At 45.7% G+C, this 19,803-nt stretch overlaps 1 protein-coding gene across 9 annotated transcripts in view; it reads left to right on the top strand.

The window, feature by feature from the left end:
• Positions 1 to 456: 456 nt before the first annotated feature.
• Positions 457 to 19,803, top strand: part of prpf4bb (pre-mRNA processing factor 4Bb) — a 64,245-nt gene continuing 44,898 nt past the window's right edge. For all 9 annotated transcript variants that reach the window (XM_038796645.1, XM_038796652.1, XM_038796649.1 and 6 more), the window contains exons 1-2: positions 457 to 643; positions 17,283 to 18,509. In XM_038796645.1, coding sequence (XP_038652573.1) covers positions 543 to 643; positions 17,283 to 18,509 — 1,328 coding nt within the window. In that variant the 5' untranslated portion in view covers positions 457 to 542. The remainder of the gene's footprint in view (positions 644 to 17,282; positions 18,510 to 19,803) is intronic.

Here is a 19,803-nt window from a genome sequence, read left to right as displayed (position 1 = left end):
GGCACAGCAAGAAGTCTCACAACAACAGGTTTTTCATCCAACAGATTTGTTTTGAATCACTAGCTTTCGGAGCACTGCTCCTTCCTCAGGTGAATGGATGAAGGCGCAGTGCTCCAAAAGCTATTGATTTGAAACAAACCTGTTGGGCTTTAACCTGGTGTTGTAAGGCTTCTTACTGCACTATAGTAATTTTTGTTTTCATTTCCAGCTTTCTGAGTATTTGATTGTTACGGGGTTAACATGTCAAATATGGTATTTCGTAAATGAACCTGTAAAATGAGAGAGGGCCAGTGTAACATTGGGGGGGGGTCCCACTCAATCACCCTGTTGCTCTTTCAGCGCATGCGCGCTGGGTTGGGCCTCCATGCGCTGGTGAGTGCAGAGGCATTGTGGGACAGTAGAGGGCGCGGGCGGCGGCATTGTGGGACAGTGGAGGGCGCGGGCGGCGGCATTGTGGGACGGTGGAGGACCCGGGCGGTGGCATTGTGGGATAGTGGAGGTCTCGGGCGGCGGCATTGTGGGATTGTGGCAGAGCCGATCGGATGGTGCGAGACGGCCCTGGCGAAATGGCGGATGTTCAGAGCCAGGAGGAAGAGCCGGACTGGAGCCGGAACGAGCGACTGACGGCCACCTTGGAGGAAGAGTAAGGGAGGAGCATTGGTTATCGATGCGGATATAATTAATTGAGCGGTGGCCGTTGTCAATAAGCATACGGTTGAGGGTCGCGTGTGTGAATGGGTGGGAGGGAGCCGGTACGCGGCGGTCGCGCTGTTTGCGGTTTAAATAATAACGAGCGGCCTTAGTGTTCCTCCCCCACCACACACAGAGCGTTCAGGCGGCCGCGTGTCTCCCCCGCTCTTCCGCCTAGTTTCTGGGCGCAAGAACTTTCTGCCCGGCCACTGAAAGTCATCCAGCTGTTGTGGGCCTCGCTCTCCGCATGTGAGCGAAGTAGGCCAAACTGATTAGTTGTATCAGGAAGGAGGGCAGGTAAGGGGTGGCTCCGCCCTTCACTTTCCTCCTGGATCCCACAATATTCCCCACTGATTCCTCCCTGACTTGATTATCCTTTCATTTCCGCAGACATTGCCTGACCTGCTGAGGCATTTTTTAAAAATTTCTTATTAATTCCTGTCAATTTATTCATCTTGTAATTCTTCCCCCTCCCGTTCTGAATTAATTATCCTGACTGTTTATTTTATCCGACTTTGTGATTATCTACTGTCTGTTTCCTACTTAGCCGCTTTTTTGTTGTTGCAAGTAACCTGCCTGCCTTTTTCCAGACACACAACCACTGCTGTCTAGAAGGACAAGGGCCGCACACCATTCTGACTTGGAAATATATCGCTGAGTCTTCAGGGTCACTGGGTCAAAATCCTGGAATTCCAGGTGTGCCCATACCACAGGCTGCAGCAGTTCAAGAAGGCAGCTCACCACAATTGAGGCCAATTCAGGATGGGCAATGAATGATTGTTTAACTAGTGAAGCCCACAATCCTTAATCAGTTTTTAAAAATACTGGAGGTGGCAGACAGGACCTCGGGTTAATGTCTCACCTAACATTTCCAGCAATGTATTGCACTATCTTCAAAAACTGTTATTTTCATCATGAAATAGAGTTCATATGCTACAAATGGAGTCAATCTGACATTTTTATATTGTAATACATGGGCAACCATATCTGTCAATTGCCACTTTCTGCTATGAAAATATATTCAGCTTACTGGACCTTTCATGGTGTATTAAGATTTTCTACCCCTCCGAGGTTGTTTATAAGTATCGCCACAGTGCTTATTTTAATGCTTACCAATGCCATGGCATTATCAAATGAATTTGTGTGTATATAAATCACTTGGGCATTGCCTCTGGCATTCATCAGGACAAACGCAAGAAAACCAAGTTTCAAATGATCACAAGAGAAAAGGTGCTGACTGGCTGGCAAGTCAACTCTGGCAAGGCTTTGCCACAAACAAAGCAATGGGGAACTACAGGCTGCAAGCATCTGGGAGCAAGACCTGAACATATTTTTGGCTATGCGAGTAGTATTTTCCACTAACGTCAGTCCAAAAACCCATCCTGCCAATCGCACAATTCAGCAGCGTTGTGTTTGAATTTTAAATTTAGGACAGTGCGAGGTATGTAGGCCGCATGTCGCAGTGATTGGCTGATCAAATCAAGCAGCACATTCTGTTGATAGTTCATGAATGTGTAGGGTACAGACTATTTAGCTGGCCCCCACATGCAGAGCCTAAAACATCTTCAATTAAAAAAAATCCAATTAAAGGGCAATTTAGCATGGCCAATCCAGCTACCCTGAACGTCGTTGGGTTGTGGGGGTGTGACCCATGCAGACACTGGGAGAATGTGCCAGCTTCGGACAGTGAGCCAAGTCCTAGGTGCCGTGAGGCAGCAGTGCTAACCACTGTTCCACCATGCTGCCCCATATCTACAATTGATGTGATTCCGTGATTGAGCTGAACAATCCTGTGTGCTAATAGCTATGCTAACATCCATTTTAAAATAATCAGTTGAACTCATAACATAGCTCAATTAGGGTCTAGTTTAGCACAGTGGGCTAAACAGCAGACCAAGGCCAGCAGCGCTGGTTCAATTCCAGTACCAGCCTCCGCAGAATGTGGCGACTCGTGGCTTTTCACAGTAACTTCATTGAAGCCTACTTGTGACAAGTGATTAGTATATTATGCCTGTGAAAAACAACACACACTAGAATGTAAGGAATTTGCCAAAGCCTTTTGAATTACTTGGGAGCTTTCCTGTAATTTCCCGCTGGCAGTGCCTGGACCAAGTTAATGTGCCAACCAACCAGTATATTTTTCTCCTGTGTAAATTGTTGTGATTGTTTGAAATTTAGCATTCTTGAGTTTGTTCTGACGAGTGCTGGATGAAAAGTTTATCAATATTCATGTTCTGCACTACAAAAGAAGGAGAAATAGCTTCCACAATTCTGGATGCTCCAGCTTTTTTACTCAAAATATATTGCACACATTTGAAGTCCAAGATTGCCAGAAACAGCAATTGTAAGATTCAGTATTTTATTATAAAATGTAACTTTTAGATTTGCTTCAAGTTTGTATAGGAGAGTCCAGATGATCAAAATGAACGTACTGCCCAGGTTCCTCTTCCTGTTTAGATCCATTCCGATCTACATCCCCAAGGCCTTTTTCAAAGCGCTGGACAAACTCATCATGGCGTTCGTATGGGAGGGGGGAGGGAATGCTAGGATCCCAAAGAAGGTCCTACAAAAAACAAAATCCGGGGGTGGGGGGCTAGCCCTCCCTAACCTACAATTCTACCACTGGGCGGCGATGGCCAAGCGAATAAGGGGATGGATCAAGGAGCCAGAGGCCGAGTGCGTGCGCGCGAAGGAGGCCTCCTGCGTGGGGACCTCCCTGCCCTCGCCACGGCAGCACTCCCATCCCCACCCAAAAAACACTCCAGCAGCCCGGTGGTGATAGCCACCCTCCAATCCTGGAACCAACTGCGGCAGCAATTTGGCCTGACCAAAATGTCGGACAAAGCTCCCATCTGCAACAACCATAGGTTCGCACCAGCACTGACTGACGCCACCTTCAAACGGTGGGGGCAGGACGGAGGGACACTGACAGTCAGGGACCTATACACAGACGGCAGGATTGCAACACTGGACGAACTGACAGAGAAATTTCAGATAGCCGGGGTAACGAGCTAAGGTATCTGCAGCTTAAAAACTTCCTACGAAAGGAGAACAGGACGTACCCACAACCGCCATGACAGACACTACTGGAAGAACTACTGGACGCAAGCATACTCGACAAAGGAAACTATTGACATGTATGACCGACTGATAGAAAGGGCCGACACCGTACTGGACGCAACAAGAAAGAAATGGGAGGATGACCTGGGGATTGAGATAGGGTGGGGACTCTGGAGCGAAGCACTGCATAGGGTCAACTCCACCGCCACGTGCGCAAGGCTCAGCCTGAGTCAGCTAAATGTGGTACATAGAGCCCACCTAACAAGAACCCGTATGAGTAGGTTCTTCTCGGAGGTGGAGGATAGATGTGAACGGTGCCAAGTAGGCCCGGCCAACCACGCCCACATGTTCTGGTCTTGCCCCAGACTTGTGGAGTACTGGACAGCCTTCTTTGAGGCAATGTCCAAAGTGGTGAGGGTGGAGCCATGCCTGAAAGTGGCGGTCTTCGGGGTCTCGGACCAGCCAGATCTATTCCTGGGAGGAGGGCGGACGCCCTTGCCTTTGCTTCCGTAATCGCCCGCCGTAGAATCCTGTTTGGCTGGAGGTCAGCAGCAGCACCCAGAGCTGCAGACTGGCTGTCCGACCTCTCGGAATCTCTCCAAATGGAGAAAATCAAATTCGCCATCCGAGGGTCAGACGACGGTTTCCAAAGAACGTGGGAGCCATTCACATCCCTGTTCCGGGACCTCTTTGTGGCCAACGAACAAGAGGAAGAATGGCCAGGTAGCCAAGAATCAGGGGAAAGTAGCCAAGGCATGAAAGGGAGAGATAGACGGGGGGGACGGGACAGCTAAACCTGAGGAAAGAAAGGCGAACCACGGGGCGGGGGCGGACACGAGAGGAGAACAAGCGGGAGGAGGGAAGGGAAATGGGAGCCGGAAGGAAGGCACGGGATTCCAAAACGAGCATGACGTCTCCAGGAGCGGGGAACGAGGAAAATAAAGACGGAGGATGGGAGGAGCAGCAGAAATGGAGGCGAGCGCGAGACGGCAGCGGGATCTGCCAGGGAGAAGCAGGCGACAACAACACGAAACTCAGTCAAGTATCGCACACTGTAATTATCTCCCTGGCAGCCAAATATTTGCCTTCCCCCCCCTCCCCGCCGCAAACAGTCGCCTACTTATGTGTTGTAAATCATTTTGCCAGGTGTACAGAGCTGCCGCTGTCAAGCTGGTGCCCAATACCCTACCAGTTATTCTATTTTATTTTTTATAGTTTTTTTTTACTATGTACTATTTTCTTCTCTTTGGTATGTTTGGGTGTGCCCTTCTCTTTATATGTGTGTGTATATAATATATATATATATATATGTTTCTTATCCTGTGTACATAACGGTATTATACCTTGTTCAAAAACCCAATAAAAAAACATTTATTTAAAAAAAAACTAGGAATCTGACAATGTTACACAAAAACTGAGGCGACTGTGTTTTCGCGAGCTCTGGCTCTACTCATCTTTTAATCCGTTATCCTTTTTAAAAATAAATTTAGGGTACCCAATTCCTTTTTTCCAATTAAGGGGCAATTTAGCGTGGCCAATCCACCTACCCTGCACATCTTTGGATTGTGGGGGTGAGACCCACGCAGACACTGGAGAATGTGCAAACTCCACATGGACAGTGACCCGGGGCTGGGATCAAACCCAGATCATCAGCGCCGTGAGGCACCAGTGCTAACCACTGTGCCATTCCCTTTATTTTATCCTAATGCACATTCCATAATTATATATTTTTTGGGATCTAAGTCTCTGGATGATCCTGGTCAGAGTTTGTTGAGGAACCGAGTTAAATTATAGAGAATCCTCATTTGATTGGGGTGGGGTCCAGCTTGCAGTGTTGGTTACGCTGGTGAACGGGCCCATGCTGTTTGCATCGGCATGATAGCTGCCATTGCGAATGACATTTTGGGTGAAGGTCTCGACTCCGTGGTGCAGGTCATTTTGAACTGCGAAGTATCCTTGGGAAGTGTTGAAGAGATTCCTGGTACTTCATAGAGCAACTTCCCTAATGGGGGACTGCCTTCGGTCCATAGAAGTCCTGCTGCATGGTGTGTCATCTATCCTGACTGACTTGGGAAGTTGGGGCTAGACAAGGAATGTTCGTGAAGTCTTGTGATCATTGCGAGAAATCGGCATGTGGGAAGGTATGCACCATTTTACCAAGTTTTCATGGCCTCATCGTTGTTTCTCCCTTTTTCTCTGGTGGTGCGTATGGAGGCAGCAAGTTCAATCTGGTGATTGTAATGAGACAGCTATATTGCTGTTCTCCTCTTTCCCTCTTTGTCCATGTATGATGGGACTTTTTTTTCTCGCAGAACTGTACCAGAGGTTTTGTTGCATTATTTGTTAAAACGTGAAATTCAATATATCTACGTTTTAAAAGAAATTCAAAACTAAGCTAAGATTTGATGCAATTTTCATTAATCTAGCAAGCAGAGTGGTGAGTTTCAAATATGAGTTTGGAAGATTGTGTCTGCGATCTATGGGTTGCTAACCTTTGGGAAGGCAAAGTTTGTAATTCACTGGTGAGGTCCTTTACGTTTTTCTGAAAGTGAATTGGTATTTCACTGATCACAAAGCACCTGATAGCTTTGCATGTTTGAGAATTTGGTTATACAGATCTCAAGATAATTACTGATGTGGAAAACATTTGGTGCTCAAATCGTCCATTATTGCACCACCTCTTTGTACCTAGAAGGAAAGTAGAGCTAGGAGATATTTCAAGATTAAGGGGTTGTCCATTTAAGATGAAGATGAGAACGTTTTCCCCTCTCTCTTGAGGGTCATTCGTCTGTGGAATTCTCTTCTCAGAAAGGAGTGGAGGCAGGGTAATTCAACTTATTCAAGGCTGAGTTAGATTTTTGACAGGCAGGGGTGTGTCAAAGATTATGGGGATTGGATTTGTTTATTGTCACCTGTACAGAGGTACAGTGAAACCGAGGGATCTGGATGGACAGGAAAGGAGTTGAGACCGCAGGCTTTTCGGCCATGATATTGAATGGGAGCAGGCTTGAAGAGGCAACTGGCCTACTCCTTCTCCCAAGTTCTATGTTAATTCAGTTATATCTGAAATGATCACAGTGTTTTTGTCACTGTTGATATCTGGAAATTATCTACATGTTGGTCAATGTTGAAAGGTTGAAAAGTATGTTCTAATTTGAAGATGTATTCTATTCCCAAAGTTTAAGATAATCAAGGTTAACTCTTTACTCATCTCTTTTCCAAACTAAAAGACCCTTCTCTGGTCTTTCCTCATAAAATTGGAGATCTGCCTTGCAGTTCTTTGCACTGCCTCAAGCACGAGTGCTTTTTGGCAGCGAGAACTGGGCGCAGTGTTCAAGGTGCAGTCTGACTGCAGGATTGTAAAGTTTGATCACTATCTGTGCTACATACAGTTTTGGCACTATAGAGAGCATCCTATTGGCCCTGGTGTTTGCTAGTCTGCATTAGTTGGACATGTTTGACATTAGTTTAAACAAGACTACTGGGTCCCATTAACTATATAAAACCCTATGCATAGAATTGTGTATTTTTGTTCTTCCTCTGTGCAACACTTTATATTTATTCATATTGAAATTCATCTGCAATTGCTGTGCCCACTTTTATATTTTGTGTTATTAATTCTCTGGTATCTGAACTGCCTCCTCTAATTCCACTATCTCCTGATTTGACCACTTTCCATTGTATATATGAATACAGGTCATTTACATTTTTAAAAAGGGTGTTGGCCCCAAAATTAAGCCCCGAGACTTTCCCTCTCTTCTCCCCCATCCCTCCTCTTAATTTTCTGCTTTCTTCCTAAATGACGTTACTTCTTTAATGAAGACAGATTGTTTTGTGAGCTTGAGCTATGTTGTCTGTTTGTTGGGCAAATCCAGAATTCTCACAAAATTAGTGTTACAAATAGCGTTTTGGAATTTAAGGTACAATTCGTGAGCTGCAGTCCACCTGCACTCCAAGTTGAGATTAAATAGACTGCGTATTCTCCTTCTGAATCTATGCTGACTGATATTGAATTTAAAGTAAAGATGATGCTTGAGTTTGCAGCTGATTGATTCTATTTCACATGGAATGGAAGCAATACTTAATAGATGCTTGTCTGTTTCTTGCATCCTTTTTTATTATGGGTACCACGTTAGATTGTTTCCAACCTTCTGATACCTTGTCTGCTCACTGTCGCCATGATTGTCAGTGTTTCTCAAAACTTGTATCTCCGTACTCTTAGATAAATACCATCTGTCCCAAGGATTTACTTGTCTTCAGTGCCTATGATTTTCATTTCATTTATACCAAGCTCATTGACTGGTTTGGGGTTCTTTACTGAGGACCCACAACACCTTGGTGACTAAATTTAAGTATTTTCACTCTTGGAAAAGAAAAAGTCATGTATTTGGATTCTTTTGAGACATGGGTGTCACACCTGCAAAAGAGCTACTTGATTTTCTCACGTAGAAATAGAGCTTAATGAACTTTCATCACTTTGAAACGTAGTTTGTTTTGGTGAATTTTTAAATAAAACCAATGTATGGCTTCAGAATGTCAATTGTGAGAAAATGTTTGGTGGGATCTGCGGTTATCTAATGTGAGTATTGATTAGAAATGTTTCTTTCCACCCATCCATCCCTCATGCTCAGGGGAGGTTAGGCCAAACTTGATCAGCCGAAAAGATCAGTGGGGATACATATCTATATGGCACGATCAGCAATGGGGATGCTACAATGCAGAAGTAAAATTACATTGAAATTTTGAAACTTCAAGCATTTCTTCTCCTGTTTGAATCCTAATTGTTCAGATGTGGAAGAAAAGCAAATGGGAGGCGGTGTGGTAGGCTTCCAATCTGCTTTCCTAGGCACTAGCATAATGCAAATGCTGCAATCTGTTTTATCTTTCTTGTGCTTATTATGGACTGTGGGGTGCTTGTTTTTATGGCAATGTATATTTATGTTGCAGTAACTTTACTACTGTGATATGCTGTTGGATGACTTTAGGGTGGCACAATGGCACAGTGTTTAGCACTTCTGCCTCACAGCGCCAGGGACCTGGGTTTGATTATGAACTCTGGAGACTGTGTGGAGTTTGCATGTTCTCCCATGTCTGCGTGGGTTCCCTCTGAGTTCTCCAGTTTCCTCCCACAGTCCAAAGCTGTGCAGGTTAGATGGATTGGCCATGCTAAATTGCCCAAAGGTTAGGTGGGGTTACGGGGACAGGAGTGGGTTTGGGCCCAGCAGGGTGCTCAATTGGAGCAAGGTCCAGTGCAGACACGATAGGCCAAATGGCCTCCTGCACTGTCGGAAATATGTGATTTAGGGAACTGGGATGAGACCAGAGATGAGGGGTCTTGTGATTTAAAAAAAAGTTGAATTTTTGTGTGAAATGTAGTGTGAAGTCTTATAAAATACTTCTGAACACTGTTGAAGGTCAGGGCAAGCAAGAAATTAAAACAGTTTTATTTGCAACATGGAATAACTTGAGTGGTGAGAGTGCTCAAGAAAAATGGTGGGTGAGGAATCTTATGGATTACCATGAAGCTGAAGATGAATGATACAAGTAGCTTTGCTTATGTAGCTATAGCACTATCAGATTCACCTTAAAATGGTAGGCCCATCCCTGTTTCTAACTATAGTACTGAGCAATTCACTTGGATAACATAAATAACTTGTAATACTGTAATGGGAGCATTACATGGCTGCCAGAAAGACGTCCTTAATATATTGGCCAATTTTCATGTAGGTTAATTGATTAAATTTAGACGTGTCAGATTTTAGATTTTTTATTCCTCCTTCCCTCACTGGCTCAGCATATGAACACTGCTCTAGAATCTCAAAGGAGGTACGAAAAATGAGGAAAACGTCCTCTGGTGCTCGGGTACATATCCACAGTCAAAGGGTTTACTCCAAACAATTTTAAAACTGCTTAGATGAAGTTTAGATGAAGGGGCTGGTTTAGCACATTGAGCTAAACAGCTAGCTTGTAATGCAGAACAAGGCCAGCAGCGTGGGTTCAATTCCCGTACCGGCCTCCCCGAACAGGCACCAGAATGTGGCGACTAGGGGATTTTCACACTAACTTAATTGAAGCCTACTTGTGACAGTAAGTGATTATTATGTAGGAAATGGAGATGTCTCAAGGTTTCAAAATAATTGCAATTCATTTGGTTCTTTATCATATTTCCCAAATATTGATACAATGTAGCAAGCACATTGTTTACGATGCAACATAAATATCTTCCAAGTAGAAATATACTAATGAGCATCATGATGGAAAGTTTGAATTTTCCTAAAAGTCTTAAATGTGTTTCTAGTTTATAAGAATCTAAGACAAGTCAATGATAGTTGTTTATCCTTTAGCTGCTCTTAGTATCCAACTGTAATTTGAATATTCTCATTTTCTTTTGTTTGCTATTTGAATATTCTCAATTTTCTTTTTGCAATTTTTTGTTTATAAATGTTTTTTTATTGGGTTTTTGAACAAAGTATATTTACCGTTATGTACACAGGATAAGAAACAGAAATATACACATGTATAGAAGAGAAGGGCACACCCAAACATACCAAAGAAGAGAAAATAGTAAACAGTAAAAAAAATACAATAAAAAATAAAGTAGAATAACTGGTAGGGTATTGTGCACCAGCTCAACAGCAGCAACTCAGTACACCTGGCAACATTATTTACAACACATAAGTAGGCGACTGTTTGTGGGGGGGGGGGGGGGGGTAAATATACATTTGGGTGCGGGAGAAACAATTACAGTGGGCAATACTCGAATGGGTTTGGTGTTATTGCCGCTTGCTTCTCCAGGACCGATCTCTCTGCCGTCTCGCGCTCACCTCCGCTTCTGCTGTTCCTCCCGTCTTTCGTCTTCATTATTCTCCTCGTTCCCTACTCCTGGAGATGCCATGTTCGTTATTGTATCCCGTGCCTTCCTTCCGGCTCTCATTTCCCTGCCTCACCCCCACCACCCTGGTTCTCCTCTCTCTTGTTCCCTATCTCTTCTCCTCCCCCCTCCGTGGTTTGCCTTTCTTTCCTCTTGGGTTTAGCTGCCCCCTCCCTCCCGGTCTATCTCTCCCTTTCGCGCTTTGGCTACTTTCCCCTGACTCTTGGCTACCTGGCTATTCTTCCTCATATTCGTTGGTCACAAACAGGTCCCGGAACAATTGCGTGAATGGCTCCCACGTTCTGTGGAAGCCGTCGTCTGACCCTCGGATGGCGAATTAGATTTTCTCCATTTGGAGAGATTCTAAGATGTTGGACAGCCGGTCTGCAGCTTTGGGTGGTGCTGCTGACCGCCAGCCAAACAGGATTCTACGGCGGGCGATCAGGGAGGCAAAAGCAAGGGTGTCCGCCCTCCTCCCCAGGAATAGATCTGGCTGGTCCGAAACCCCGAAGACCGCCACTTTCGGGCATGGCTCCACCCTCATCCCCGCCACTTTGGACATTGCCTCGAAGAAGGCTGTCCAGTACCCTGCAAGTCTGGGGCAAGACCAGAACATGTGGGCGTGGTTGGCCGGGCCTCCTTGGCACCATTCACAGCTATCTTCCAGCTCCGGGAAGAACCTACTCGTACGGGTTCTTGCTAAGTGAGCTGCATGTACCATTTTTAGCTGCGTCAGGCTGAGCCTTGCGCACGTGGCGGTGGAGTTGACCCTATGCAGTGCTTCGCTCCAGAGTTCCCACCCTATCTCAATCCCCAGGTCATCCTCCCATTTCTTTCGTGTTGCGTCCAGTTGATGCGTCGCTATGTCTGGGATTTCTGCCATGGTCTTCTTGATGAAGCTCATGTCTTCTCAGTTGGGTGCGTACACGTTAACTAGTACTACTGGTGCCCCATCCAGGGCTCTGCTGACCATGACGTACTGTCCCCCCGGGTCCGTAACCGTCTTTGCCGCCCTATACATCGTCTTCTTGCCGATCAATATCGCCAACCCCCTGGCCCTTGCCCCATAGCAGGAATGGTAGGTTTGTCCCATCCAGCCCTTTCTTACCGCATTCGGTCCTGCTCTCTCAGGTGCGTCTCTTGGAGGAAGACTATGTCGGCCCTCATATTTCTTAGGTGGCTGAGGACTCTGGATCTCTTCACTGGGCTGTTGAGTCCGCTTACGTTCCAGGCGACTATCCTGGTGGGGGGCATCTGCCACCTCGCTCCTGTGGGGTTAACCATCCTTACCTGGTGGACGCGCCCCTGCCCTCCGGGGTTTCCCTTTGTTAGGGGGCTGTCCAGGATGGCCGCTGTCACTGCTCTCTCCATGCGGTCGGCTCCCTGCGATCCGTGGTTTCCCCTTGTTCCGGGGGCACCCGACATGGCCGTCCACTGTGTGTCCGCCACGCGGGTAGTCCCCTACACTCTGGGGTCTCCCTTTGCCCAGAGACCGTATTGGGTGGGTGCTTGCAGCGATTCCTTGTTTCGAGCCCTTGGTTGTGGCACTTTGTAGCCCTATTCCTTTTCTAGCTTTGTTTGTCCTTCCTTCCCTCTCCCCCCCCCGCGGTCTCTCCCTCCCTGTCCCCTGGTCTCCCCCTTTTGCCCCCTCTCCCGTATACCCCTCTGTCCCTCTTCCCCCTGTTCTTGTCCCCGTTTGCTCTCCCTTCTCTGTTGGGTGGTGTCCCCCCACCGACTGCCTGGCGCCTTCTACCCTGTTGGGGGGGCGCTGCGGCCTTGCTTTGTTGCATGCCGCCGGTGCTAGCTTTCCTGCTAATACGATGGCCCCCCTCTCGAGAGTTACTGTCTCACTTCTCCCCTGCCTGGCCTCTGCGGTTTTCTGCCCGCTTTTCCTCTATCCTACCCTACACTCCTCTTGTTGCTCTCCCTTCTCTGCTACTTTCGTTCCCTTGTGCTGGGGCCTGGCCTTCCACCTGAAGCGGTCCCTCAGGCAGTTGTTTGCTCCTTGTTCAGAGTGCACTCACCGTGGCGGCCTCCTCCCCACCCGGCGTGTTGCCCCTTGCCAGGGGCCCCTCATTTCTCCCCTTGCTGGTGGTTTTCCAGCTTTGGCGGGGGCTGTAAAGAAGTATTCACTTTCTTGGTATGTGACCCAGAATTTCGCTGGGTACAGCATACCAAAATGCACGTTGCTCTTGTGAAAAGCTGCTTTCGCTCTATTGAACTCTGCCCGTCTCCTGGCTAGGTCTGCCCCAATGTCCTCGTAAATTTTAATGGCGTGTCCTTCCCATTTGCAGGTTCTATTTTTCCTGGCCCAGTGCAGGATTGTTTCCCTATCTTGGTACCGGTGCAGTTTAGCTATAACTGCTCTTGGGTGGTCCCCTGCCTTGGGCTTCGGGCGCAGCGACCAGTGTGCTCTGTCCATTTCTGGTGGGTTGGGAAAGGTTTTCCTCCCCACTAAGTTGCCAAGCATCTCGGCCACGTATGTCGTGGGGTTTCTACCCTCGATCCCCTCTGGTAGGCCCACTCTCCTGACATTTTGCCTTCTCGAGCGGTTTTCCTGGTCGTCCATTCTGCCCTTCAGGCTCCCATGTGTTTTGCCCCGGTCTCGCCACCTCCCTCTCCAGGGCCGTGATCCGGTCGCTCATGTCAGTCGCTGCTTTCTCCAGCTCCTTAATGGTCGCCTCTTGGGCTCCGGTTTCTCCCCATGGGCGTCCAATTTCTCCTCTGCTCTGCCCAGGGCATGCTGCACCTCAGTCAGGGCCTTGGCCATTGCTGCCACAAATTGTCTCTATGTCTGCCCTAGCCTCTGCCTTGCTAACCTGCTGATGTTCCCTCAGCGCATCGGCAAAGGCTGCCTTCCAGTTCCAGCTCCCCCGCCCTGGCCCCGGGGGAGAGTGCACCTGTCTGCCCAGCTGTTTTTGATGCGGCGATACTTCCGTTCTGCCGCTTCGTGCGCTGCTTAGCTCGTCTGAGCTGGCTCGCCCATTGCCCCGTCTGCCTTTGGTGCCCCCTCTCCCTCTGCTTTGGCTCCCTGCTGGCATTTCTCCCCCCCCTCCCTCCCTTTTATATTTTCCTTTTTTTCCGCCCCCCCTTTTTTTTTGTTCCCTTTTACTTCTCCCCTCCCTTCTCTCCATTACCACTTGATTTTTCCTCTTTTATAAAACTCTTCTCAGTTTTGGGTGAGGAATAAAAAGTGCAAAAAGAAACCCCCCCCTCTTTAAAAGTTTTCTTTTCAGAGTTTTGTTTTTGCAAAAGTTATTTTTTCCTTCCTTTTCCCTCACTCACCCAGGGTCGAGAGAGAGAGAGAGGCTTCTGGTCGGGAGTCCCTCTTTGTTCCTGCCTCGTGGTGGCCGCCGCCGATGGTGGGGGGGGGGGGGGGGGGGGGGCTGCTTGGTCAGAGCCGCTGCTCGTCGCACCCTGCGCTCTCCTGCGTGGGGCGGGGGGATCGTCGGTCGCTCCTCCGTTCCTTTCCTCTGCAGGTTCGGCCCCCGCTTTGATCCAGGTCGCCACTTGTCCTGCCCTGCGCTCTGCTGCCGTGTGTGTGGGGGTTGCCGCTGCCGCTGCCGCCAGATCACTCCGCTCCCGAGGGCCCAGTTCCCCTGCTCCCGATTTCGCGGGTCTTTAATTTTTTTTTTCTACGGAGACCCCCTGAAAAAGCCCCGACTTCGTGGACCTGCGGGAGTCCTTTTTGTTCTGTGACCGCTCCGCTCACGAACGCCACCGGAAGTCTTCTATTTGCAATTCTTAAGTTTATCCATTTTAAGTATGAAATGCTCCCAATATTAAATCGTGGAAATATCTATTTTCCTCTGCAGTTCTGGATTGCTTTGAAATCCTGCTCTGAAGTTACAGTAGATTCTTATTTAATGTTTTGTGCTCTGTGGGGTGGTTCCTCATCCTAAACTCGTCTTTCCAGCCCTTTCTAATTTGAGTTTTTCTCCCTTTTCACAGATTATCCCTACATAGCAGGGAACAGTCTTGCTAATCTCTCTCTTTTTCCTAAGTGCATATATAAATTGGAACTGTGCGTATATCAATTGGAACTTACCAGGTCTGGACACAACAGGTTCATTTTTTGTATGCCAAGTATATTGTAAAGAAATTGCAACTGCTCCAACTCTGCTGTTCTAGATATAGGAGCATCCTTTGCACCATTTCCTTTGCCATGCTGAAAGTTAACTTGTTTTCTATCATTATCATGTGTCGTTCTATAAACGCTTGAATGTTGATACTGCCTGTAATGACAGGTGAGCAGTACTCCCATGATTAGGGCACTCTGATGTAAAGAACATAGATTATAGATCACAACCAGGATCCACCTTTCTGCGAAAGCATGGAAAACAATTGCTTTTATTGATTTTCCATTGAGACTGAGGAGAGATATTCAAGTAGCAAAAGGTGGTTTTGCTTGGGGATTGTGGGTTTTTGCTTGAAGTCTGCTTTGGCTAAATCTCCACACCAAAGTAAAACAATTTAAAACTAACTTGTGTGTTAATTTAACTAATTTTATTCATTGAGAAGCATATTTTGTTTTCAATATGTAGTCCAGTCTAATCACATTTCCATTTTAAAAATACTATCTTTTATAACTATAATCTGTCATCATTCGAGTTAATCTTTGCTCTACTCTTGCATCTTTTAACATCCCTCCTATGATAGAGTGCCAAAAATGGGATGGAATCTTTGAGCTTTTACCAGTTTTGCACAAATTCGGCCCCAGTAGATATTGCATCCAGAATACCATGGATTTCTTTTCGTTTTGAATAGCCTTTTTTAAAAAAAAAAAATAGAATCCAACTGTTAAAGCTCAGCAGAACTCAGCTGTAAAATCTGCGCATCCAGAATTAAAAGACTGTTAGTGAAATTAAAACCCTTATAATATGGCTTTATCTCCAAAATAAAAAGGTTGAAACCTTTTAGATGGTAACCTGGTCCTAGAAGGTTCTGGGAGGATGTCAGAAAAAATATGGTGTGCAATTTGCAAATAGAGTTTGAGTCAACATTTGGGAATTGTCTTGTCAGATGTCACAGTGGAGATCAATTGACGTTGATCATCCAAGCTGGCATAGAGTATCATAAAATTACTTGCAGTGAGAATAATTTCTGTTGTTTTTTTTCTCCATGTTGCAAACTTCAGAAGTGAAGTCTCGTATTCCAAAGTTTTGGAGTTTTAGCTCTCAACCAAATGTGTGTAATACCCGGTCTAAATCTGCATAATAGAACATTCATGCAGTCATACAGTAAAATAATAAAACTTTTACCCAGTATTCTCCAGTCATGTTTTCAAGTTGAAGAGCTTAAGTCGCAGTCATAGAATCCCACAGTGCAGAAGGAGGCCATTCAGCCCATCGGGTCTGCACAACCCTCCCTCCGAAGGAGCACCCCAGCTAGGTCCGCACCCCCACCCTATCCCCGTAACCCCAACTACCCTTTTTGGACACTAAGGAGCAACGTAGCACAGCCTATCAACCCAATCTGATCATCTTTGGACTGTGGGAGGAAAGCAGGGCACCCGGAGGAAACCCACGCAGACACAAAATGTGCAAACACCACATAGACAGACAGCCAAGGTTGTAATTAAACCCGGGTCCCTAGCATTGACAGGCAGCAGTACTAACCACCATGCCACCCACTTTACAATTGCTGATCCTGTTCAACAAAAACCTTTGTGTGTCCTGATTCTTCCCCATCCTATGTAAGTGTGGGAATTATTTTCTTTCCACAGTGTCCCAAGATACGATGCAGAAATGTAATGTAATTTCAATTTTTCTTAAACTTTGTCAGCATGATGGGTATGTTTTAAATTTGTGTGCAAAATGTATAAGGTTTTTACTGAGGTTTCTGTTTCAAAAAAGTGGAATGTCATAAAATCCTTCATTATGACTTTAGTTTGGAAATCTCAACCCCCCCCCCCCAATTAAAATCCCAAACAAAATATTGTTTCATATATTTTAATGAATCGATGTTGTGAGATTAAACCAGGACTTGCAAGACAAATGGAGTCCACAGAACATATCTCAGTGTTCCACGATAAGATATAGGAATGAAGTGTGATTTCAATTTTTCTTATCGTTGCAACTTGGTACACAGGAAAATAAAAACAACGCACATTTATCTTTTTGGATTGGGGTGCAGGTAAGGTATTCTGGAAGCTTCTAAACATAGTTCCCTATATTTGCCAACCCCAGCAGAGGAACCAGATTCCTGTGTGTGTGGGGATGGGGGGAGTCTAGCTAAAATACTACATTTTAAAACTGGAGTTCGAGTGCTGCAGAAACCTTGATTTTTGCACTGCACTTTTCTTGTGGTGGGGGGAGCAGGCTGGGATTTATTTGCAGGATAGTGGTCCCTGGGCTGTCAATATTCAGAGAGGTTCTTGTACGGAAAAAATAAAATACATCTATGTCAGGCAGCACGGTAGCATGGTGGTTAGCATAAATGCTTCACAGCTCACGGGGGGGGGGTTACTTGTATAGGGTGGATACGTTGGCTTCAGTAGGGCGATCATTGCTCGGCACAACATCGAGGGCCGAAGGGCCTGTTCTGTGCTGTACTGTTCTATGTTCATTGATTCAACAGTGAGCTCCAATTGTGTACTCTTTTGCTGGTAAGCATTTTTCTCATTGTTGTCTTAGTTTGAACATCTCTCTTTTTTTTGCAGTCAGGAAGCTGCAGATTCATCAGAAAAAAGTGTCAAGGAAGAGAATGGGGAAGTGTCAGATGAAAATCAAGATCCTAATACAGCTCCAAGCAAAGCTGTTAAACACAAGAAAAAGAAACACAAACATCGGAGTAAACACAAGAAGCATAAGCATTCTTCAGAAGATGACAAGGAACGAAAACATAAACACAAACACAAGCATAAAAAGCATAAAAGGAAAGAGAATGAAGGCTTTGAGAAGGATGGTGATCATCCAATAAAAAGACCTAAATTTGATGATTATGCTCTTCTGGAGGACTTGGAGAAACAGAGAGCAATGATAAAAGCCGAACTGGACAGTGAACTAATGGGAGGGAAAGTTCAATCAGGCATGGGTTTAATTCTGCAGGGTTATGTGTCTGACTCTGAGGAAGAGGGGGAAATCCATGAGAAAACTCGCAATGGTGAAAGAGTTGCATCCAGTCGTGGCGTCTCCGAAATGTTACCCGTTAGGGACAACAAAGTTAAACGAGAGCCTATAGAATCTAAGCCTGCTTCGAAGAGGCGAAGTAAAAGCAGATCGAAAGACAGAACTAAACATACTAAAGCTGAGAAAAAGAAAAATAAGCTGAGTTCAGAACACAGAAAGGAGAAAGAAAAAACGAGAAGTAAATCACATGAGCGAAAGCGATCAAAAAGTCCCATCAAAAGCAGCAAGCCTGGAGAAAAGCCCCGGTCTCCAACATCAGTTAAAAGACGATCTCAAGAAAAGAATAAAAAGTCAACTCCTGCTGGAGAAGACGGGACTAAGGCAAAGGATCGAAAGACCATAACGATCGAAAGCAAAACGAAAGAGAGGAATAAAAAATCAAAATCTCCAGTGAAAAGGAGTAAGTCAGGAGACAGAAATCAGAGATCCAAATCCAAAGATCGCGAGAAGAGATCTAGAAAGTCTGAAATGGAGAAGGAAAAAAAATCTGTAAAGTCTCCATCGAAAGATATTCCTCCTGGAAAGGAGAATCGGTCACCTCTGAAGAAACATGTACTTTCTCCAAAACGGAAAAGTCCGTCTCCGAAACAACATAGAGAAAAGCCATCCAAACATATTCGATCGCCTGTTATTAATGATCGCGCACCTAAACCAAGTCAGTCTCCCTCACGGAATATGTCCCCGCCCAGAAGAGCTAAAAGTAGATCCATAGAGCAAAGACGGAGAGAGAATGAACGGACAAGAGCTTTATCTCCAAGGTAATGAGACGTCCTTTAAAATTTAACATTGCTCGCTTTGACGATCATTACATTGCCAGCATTGGCGATCAAACATTAATTTGTCAGTTTTCATCATATATTTAGCTCTCTTCATTGCCTCATTAACCTGGAGGTCGAGCATGTCATTGGTGAATTTTTGCCTTGTTCCTTGGTTATAGTCAATAACTTGCAAGGCTACAGGACTATTTGAGGTCACTTGGATTCTCTAATACCCAATACACCCTACACAGTTCTCATTACAGTTGTGATTGAAGCTACTCCAAATAGCCTGGCACATTCAAACAGTGCTATTCTGACTGGTTGAGTACCCATTTAACGTGCACAAGTGTGCAAGGTATGAATAGCCTTTCAAGAAACTGCACAATCAACGTCTGTGTCTCCCCTGTTTCACATATCTAAACTAAACTGTTTCTTCAAAGGAGGTTAACGATGTTTCAAACTTGAGGTTCTACATTCTCAAAAGTCCAGATAGAATGTGTCGGCTTTTAGGGATGAGACAAGATTCAGAACATTTCAGTGACAAACTAATTGTACAGTGGTACGGTAGCACAGTGGTTAGGACTGTTGCATCACAGCGCCAGGGTCCGGGCTCAATTCCTGGCTTTGGTCTTTGCGTGGGTTTCCTCCGGGTGCTCTGGTTTCCTCCCACAAGTCCCGAAAGACGTGCTTGTTAGGTGAATTGGACATTCTGAATTCTCCCTCTGTGTACCTGAACAGCTGCCGCAGTGTGGCGACTAGGAGATTTTCACAGTAACTTCATTGCAGTGTTAATGTAAGCCTATTTGTGACCCTAATAAAGATTATTATTATTACTACTACAGTCTAAGGCATTCTGCCCTCTAAACAATTGGAGGCCCTTTGGTAGACAATTATTGCAATTTTCAGGAAGTTGGGCAAAAGTCTCTGGCAATGCATAGTCAGTAGATACAGTTAACAAAGTTAGCGATCCTATGCACATACAAAATTGACAGGCAGGAGAAAAACTAACTGGTTCATTGAACTTGCTCCACTGTATGGTTTCATGACTTAAATGCTTCCCCTCTTTGCCTCCTTCAGTCCACCCCCCCTATCTTCCATATGATGTGATCACTTACAGTCAAGATCCGGCTCAGCTCCTCCTTCAAGGTATAAAGAGAATTGTTGCGCACAAACCAGCTGGCAGTGAATTCCAGAGACACTCTAGAAAAAGAAGATCCATTGAACTTCCAGTCTATCCAGCCCCTCTGGAGCTTAGATTTGTGACCCTGGTCCATTTCAATCTATTAAATTGAAA

The sequence above is a fragment of the Scyliorhinus canicula genome, chromosome 5 (assembly GCF_902713615.1).
Source record: "Scyliorhinus canicula chromosome 5, sScyCan1.1, whole genome shotgun sequence".
NCBI lineage: Eukaryota > Metazoa > Chordata > Chondrichthyes > Carcharhiniformes > Scyliorhinidae > Scyliorhinus > Scyliorhinus canicula.
The sequence above is the reverse complement of the archived record's forward strand: the minus strand, read 5'-3'. Positions and strand labels throughout refer to the sequence as shown.